Source organism: Lolium perenne, chromosome 2, assembly GCF_019359855.2.
Source record: "Lolium perenne isolate Kyuss_39 chromosome 2, Kyuss_2.0, whole genome shotgun sequence".
NCBI classification, from domain to species: domain Eukaryota; kingdom Viridiplantae; phylum Streptophyta; class Magnoliopsida; order Poales; family Poaceae; genus Lolium; species Lolium perenne.
This window is the reverse complement of record NC_067245.2, coordinates 155,116,605-155,123,480: the sequence shown is the minus strand read 5'-3', so window position 1 is coordinate 155,123,480 and position 6,876 is coordinate 155,116,605. Positions and strand designations below refer to the sequence as shown.

At 45.9% G+C, this 6,876-nt stretch overlaps 1 protein-coding gene across 1 annotated transcript; it reads right to left on the bottom strand.

Moving 5' to 3' along the window:
- Positions 1-296: 296 nt before the first annotated feature.
- On the bottom strand, positions 297-1,130 carry LOC127321938 (low molecular mass early light-inducible protein HV60, chloroplastic). Its single transcript, XM_051350891.2, has 2 exons — positions 880-1,130; positions 297-796 (listed from the first exon to the last, which is right to left on the bottom strand). The coding sequence occupies exons 1-2, from the start codon at positions 1,024-1,026 to the stop codon at positions 443-445; spliced, it is 501 nt and encodes a 166-aa protein (XP_051206851.1). The 5' UTR covers positions 1,027-1,130; the 3' UTR covers positions 297-442.
- Between the last annotated feature and the right edge of the window lie 5,746 nt (positions 1,131-6,876).

The window sequence follows — 6,876 nt, the reverse complement described above, 5'->3', positions numbered from 1 at the left end:
TTCCAGTTAAATTTCTCCGAAACACTTATTCACCAAGTGTTTGGCGAAATTCGAAGTGCTTGTACATTTGATATGTCCCTCCCTACTGAGCAAGTCACCAGCGTGCAGATTGTTGTATGCATAGACAACCAGCCATAGTAATTATGTTCAATGGCTAGCCCGTTCAGTACGTAGAAACTCGATTGAATTTTAGTTTATACCGCTTCTTAACATTTTACAAGAATTGACCCACTTAAAATATCTTCAAACGAACAGTACGCGGAATTGTGCAGTAGTAGCGCGGACAAAGGGAGCCAAATTTCAGTAACACTGCGATATTTTGCAAAGAAAACCCGAAGGACCTGTACATTTTTCCTATCCACTGTATTACGGCCTAGCGAAGCAAGTACAAAAACTCATGATACGAACATACACGAATGACTAGCTAGAAGCCCACACTAATCTAGATGTTGATGAATGGCGCGCCGGTGAGGATCTCTGTGGCTGCGAGCGCGACTAGTCCGAGCATGGCGAAGCGGCCGTTCCAGAGCTCGGCGTTGGCGTTCATGATGGCGCCGGCCCTGCCCTCGGCGCTCTCGCCCTGGAGCAGCGGCACCAGCGACGCCACGGATAGCACCGCCACGGTGTACGCGAACCACGCCTGCCCGGTGCCGTTGCCGAGCTGCGAGAGGAGGCCGTCGCCGCGCCCTGCTTCGACGGCCAGCGCCGTGACGAAACCCACCATAGCGAGGCGCCCGTTGATGCGCTCCGGCGCGGGGCCGCTGAATGCCAGCGCGTCCCAGATTGAGGGGCTCAGCTGTGGCAGGAACAAAGTTCAGAAACTTGCAAATGATGAATCGGGTGACGTACTGACGTGTAAGTGCAAGTTTAACAACGTACCTTGGGCGATGGTGTATTCGGCTTCTCTGTTTGTGCCCGGACGACCAAAGCGCGTCGGCCCAGCGCAGGGAGAGACCGGGCGCATAAGCGGCCGGCCGGCATGACGGCGGCGCCGGCGAAGGAGCTCATGGCCATCACAGTCGCCATCTATTCCGCGGAAAGTGCAGGAAGGGAGGAAGAAGCTACGGAAATTTGCTGCTACTTTGCTGTTTGTGTCTTCGAGTGTTGCTGATGTATTTGCTGAGAGCCAGTGGGCACAATTTATAGGCATGTGCTCCGGGCCAGCGAACCTACCTGCGAGGCGCTGGGCGGTGGCCGCGACGGTGCCCACGTCGCGAGCATCTCCGGGCCGTGAATTGCCTTCTACTCGTACGTGGACACGGAGGCCACCCTGCGGAGGGCTTCATAACCCGCCAAACTGAAAAAGAAGTTGCAAAACATAAATCGGGACTCTCATGGAATGGACAAACTCATGAATCTAGACATGCTATTCCAGCAGGTGAGAAATCTCAGTGTTTTATATACGACAACTACCCATTGCTAGGTAAACAGCTCCGTACAGCTTTTTTTCTTTTTCGAAATACAGCCATAGCTCTAATTTTTGCTGGAATTTTGGGACCCATTATCAAATTCTGAAACTCACATGGCCCATTCCAATAATCAGTGGCAGCACTAGTGGGGGCTGAAGTTTAGTCCCACATTGCTAGTTGGGAGGGAGTTGGAGTGGTATATAAGGTGGACTGTTCCAGTCCTAGTAAGTGAGTGAGAAGAGAGAGAGCCCTCGCGCACTCCTCCTCCTCCGCCGCCCGCCTCGCCTCGTCACGACGAGGGTTGCGGGAATCTCGTCGAGCCAAGCTTATCTTTTTTGTTGTTTGGGAAATTAATTGTGTAATCAATTTTGAGTCATTAACGGACGCGTTACTCAGCCGTTTTGTAGCCGCCGTACGGGTGAGGGGCAATGAGTTTTTTGGGGAGCGCTCCAGCGCGACTACTGGCATCACGACGTCGTCATCGGACGACGAGTTCCTCCACACCGACAACTTCTTCCCGGACCTCAGCGACTTCTTCGGCAACATGGACGACAACGACACTGCTGCTGCAAAGTATGTGATCTTGTCGTCTCTCTTTCAGTTTTTGTTAAAGTTTCTTCTTCTAGTTTGTGTGGTAGATGCGACCAGTTTATCTTGTTTAGATGTGATCTGTTCATCTACCTTACTAGTCTGCATGATTAGTTTATTTTTTATTTTCGTAGTCATGATTTATCAATTACTTGTACGGATTATTTCATATGGATATTTGCTTATATATTCAACAATCCAAAAATCTGATTCTAGGCAAATCAATTCAAGCAGCATTGTTGCCGCTACTCGACCTCCCCTCTTTGGTGGTATGGGTTACAAGAGGTGACGCACAAAGGCAGTTCTATGGTTTACAAACCTAGGCTGTTTTAGCGCCACAGATGCTAGACCTGAGGGGCCTCTATCTGCAAAGGAGCAGGAAAAGTTTGAGAAGGTCGCCGCCATGTTTAAGGCGTCCTTGTTCAGCATTCTTGGGGACAACATTGTTGACCCGTACATGGCTTTCGACTATGGTAAAGATGCGTGGGATGCGCTTGAGGCCAAATTTGGGGTCTCGGACGCTGGCACTGAATTGTATGTCATGGAGCAATACTATGACTACAGGATGACTGATGAGCGCTCTGTGGTTGAGCAGGCTCATGAGATTCAGTCTCTTGCCAAAGAACTCGAGCAGTTTAAGTGTACCTTACCGGACAAATTTGTGGCCGGCGGCATTATTGCCAAGCTTCCTCCCTCGTGGAGGAACTTTTCTACTTCTCTGAAACATAAGAGACAAGAGTTTTCCGTTTCGGATCTCATTGGCTCGCTTCATGTGGAAGAGAAGGCGAGAGCAAAGGACACACGCGCTCGTAGTTTTGAGGGAGGTTCTAGTGCCAATGTGGTACAGAAGAAGAACTTCCAATCTCACAAGTCTAAGAATAAGAACAATGAAAAAGGCAAGTTTGACGTGAAGAACAAAGCCTCCAACTCAACCAACTTCAAGAGGAAGACTCCTTATAAGAAGAAAGGGAACTGCCATGTTTGTGACGCTCCTGGACATTGGGCTCCTGATTGCCCAGAACGCCATGATCGGTGTGAGAACAGTGGCAAGTCCGCAAATGTTGTTATTGGTGTTGATACTGAGATGAAGGACGTTGGGTACGGTACTTCTCCTACTGTCCTTTCAGTATGTAATTCTCATGATTGGTGGATAGACACCGGAGCCAATACACATGTATGTTCTGATGTCTCTATGTTTTCTTCTTATCAGGTCGCAAGGACTTCTTCCGTGCTGATGGGAAACGGCTCACGTGCTTCTGTTCGTGGTGTTGCTACGGTGGATCTGAAGTTTACTTCGGGAAAGACCATCCAGCTGAAGAATGTGCAACACGTTCCTTCCATTAATAAGAATCTCGTTAGCGGATCGCTTTTATGTCGAGATGGTTTTAAGTTGGTTTTTGAGTCCAATAAAGTTGTAATTTCCAAGTGAGGACAATTTGTTGCAAAGGGTTATGTGTGCGGAGGCTTGTTCCGCTTATCTTTGTTAGACTTATGTACTCAAATTATTAATCATGTTTGCAATGATAGTGAGTCCGATATTTGGCATTCACGACTTTGTCACATTAATTTTGGGTGCATGACGCGGCTAGAAAATATGAATATAATTCTGAAATTTGCTATTGTCAAGAAATCCAAGTGCCAAGTATGTGTGCAAGCTAAGCAACCACGTAAGTCTCACAAGACTGCGGAGGCAAGAGACTTGGCACCACTGGAGCTTATACATTCAGATATTTGTGAAATGAATGGTGAATTGATAAAAGGAGGAAAAAGATACTTCATGAATTTAATTGATGACTCTACTCGATATTGTTATGTGTACCTCCTGAAATCTAAAGATGAAGCTCTTAATCACTTCAAAATCTTTAAAGCTGAAGCAGAAAACCAACTTGATCGAAAGATCAAGCGGCTAAGGTCTGATCGTGGTGGAGAGTATTTTTCCAACGAGTTTGATTCTTTTTGTGCGGAACATGGTATTATCCATGAGAGGACGCCTCCCTACTCACCTCAGTCAAATGGGGTGGCCGAAAGAAAGAACCATACTCTAACTGATTTGGTTAACGCCATGTTAGATACATCGGGTCTCTCCAAGGCATGGTGGGGGGAGGCGATATTGAATGCATGTCATGTCCTAAACCGTGTCCCCACAAAGAATAAAACCATTACCCCGTTTGAGGAATGGGAAAGGAAAAGGCTGAAACTCTCTTACCTACGAACTTGGGGCTGTATGGTGAAAGTTAATGTGCCGATACCCAAGAAGCGCAAGCTTGGACCAAAAACCGTGGATTGTGTTCTTCTAGGATATGCATTTCATAGCATTGGCTACAGATTTTTGATAGTAAAATCTGAGGTATCCGACATGCATGTTGGTACAATTATGGAGTCGAATGATGCGACTTTCTTTGAGGACATCTTTCCTATGAAAGAAACGTCTAGCTCATCAATTCAGGAGATGCCCAGTTCATCTACTCAGGAATTATGTCCTGAACCTACCATGGCTATAGAGCACTTTGATAATCTTGTGGAGGATGACAATGAAGTTCCAAAAAGGAGCAAGAGACAGAGGATTGCAAAGTCCTTTGGACATGACTTCATTGTGTACCTCGTGGATGACACTCCCACTTCTTTTTTAGGAGCCTATGCATCTCTGGATGCTGACTACTGGAAGGAAGCTGTCCGTAGCGAGATGGATTCCATCTTAGCCAACGGAACTTGGGAAATTACTGATCGTCCTTATGGGTGCAAACCTGTAGGATGTAAATGGGTGTTCAAGAAAAAGCTTAGGCCTGATGATACTATTGAAAAGTACAAGGCAAGTCTTGTGGCCAAGGGTTATACCCAGAAAGAAGGTGAAGATTGCATTGATACATACTCACATGTTGCCAGATTGACCACCATTCGAGTGCTACTATCCTTGGCTGCCTCACATGGTCTTCTCGTTCATCAAATGGATGTTAAGACTGCCTTCCTAAATGGAGAGCTTGAAGAGGAAATTTATATGGAGCAGCCTCTTGGATTTGTAGTAGATGGTCAAGAAAGAAAGGTGTGTAAATTACTGAAGTCTTTGTATGGGCTTAAGCAAGCACCTAAGCAGTGGCATGAGAAGTTTGAAAGAACTTTAACCGCTGAAGGCTTTGTTGTAAATGAAGCTGACAAGTGTGTATACTATCGCCATGGTGGGGGCGAGGGAGTTATTCTTTGTCTCTATGTCGATGACATATTGATATTCGGGACCAGCCTTACTGTGATTAAGGAGGTCAAGGAGTTCCTATCTCGTTGTTTTGAGATGAAGGACTTGGGAGTAGCTGATGTGATCTTAAACATCAAGCTGCTGAAGGATGACGATGGTGGGATTACATTGCTTCAGTCCCACTATGTGGAAAAGATCCTGAGTCGCTTCGGGTATAGCGACTGCAAATCTTCTCCAACGCCTTATGATCCTAGTGTGATAATTCGTAAGAATAAAAAAATTGCTAGAGATCAATTGCGATATTCGCAGATCATTGGCTCGCTTATGTATTTAGCCAGCGCCACGAGGCCTGACATCTCCTTTGCTGTAAGTAAACTCAGCCGTTTTGTGTCTAGACCTGGAGATGTTCATTGGCATGCTCTTGAAAGAGTTTTGCGCTATTTGAAAGGCACTGCGAGTTATGGTATTCACTATACTGGGTATCCAAGGGTACTTGAGGGTTATAGTGATGCAAATTGGATATCTGATGCTGACGAGACTAAGGCCACAAGTGGTTATTTGTTTACACTTGGAGGTGGCGCTGTTTCCTGGAAGTATTGCAAGCAGACCATAATTACAAGGTCAACTATGGAAGTAGAACTCACAGCATTAGACACAGCGACTGTTGAAGCGGAGTGGCTTCGTGAGCTCTTGATGGACTTACCTGTGGTTGAGAAACTAATACCCGCTATTCCTATGAACTGTGATAATCAAACTGTGATCGTCAAAGTAAACAGTTCTAAGGATAATATGAATTCATCAAGGCATGTGAAGAGGAGACTGAAAACTGTCAGGAAAATGAGAAACTCCGGAGTTATAGCGTTGGATTATATCCATACGTCTAGAAACCCGGCAGACCCCTTCACAAAGGGACTATCACGAAATGTGATAAAAAATGCATCGAGGGAGATGGGTATGAGACCCACACTATGAGCTCCCCACGGTGATAACCCACTTTATGTGATCGAAGATCCCGTGAATTAGAGCTGGGAGACAAGCTGTTGGTCAGCTGGGAGGAGAGTATATATCCCTATAGCAATTTTACCACTCCGTAAGATGCAATACTCTCCTAATCTGCATGGCAGGTTGATAATTATCTTAATGTGTCCTAAGTAGCTTATTTTAGCAGAGATGTTGTCCCGCAGAACATCTTTTGAAGAACACACCTATATGAGTCTGATTGTTAAACGTCGAAATCTATGAGAGTTGGGTGCTCTCTAGTAAACTCATGAAAGGCCCTGGAGTATGACGTATAAGCTCCAAACCGCGAGGAAGCCTCGCGGCAGCCTAGTATCGGTCTAGGTTTTGTATGAAGCTAGTGCGCAGAAAACTTGTAGTTCAAGGCATAGTCCACTATCCAAGTTGCAATCTACTGTAATATGAAGCTTTAAGTGGAAGTTCAACTTAACAGTCTCCACGACATACCGGTATATAAAACAATGTTCTGGAAACTTATTGATGAGTGCCAATGAGATTTTTGGGGGATTGCTGAAATTTTGGGCATTTGGCCATTGGCCCATGGCCCATTATCAAATTCTGAAACTCACATGGCCCATTCCAATAATCAGTGGCAGCACTAGTGGGGGCTGAAGTTTAGTCCCACATTGCTAGTTGGGAGGGAGTTGGACTGGTATATAAGGTGGGCTGTTCTAG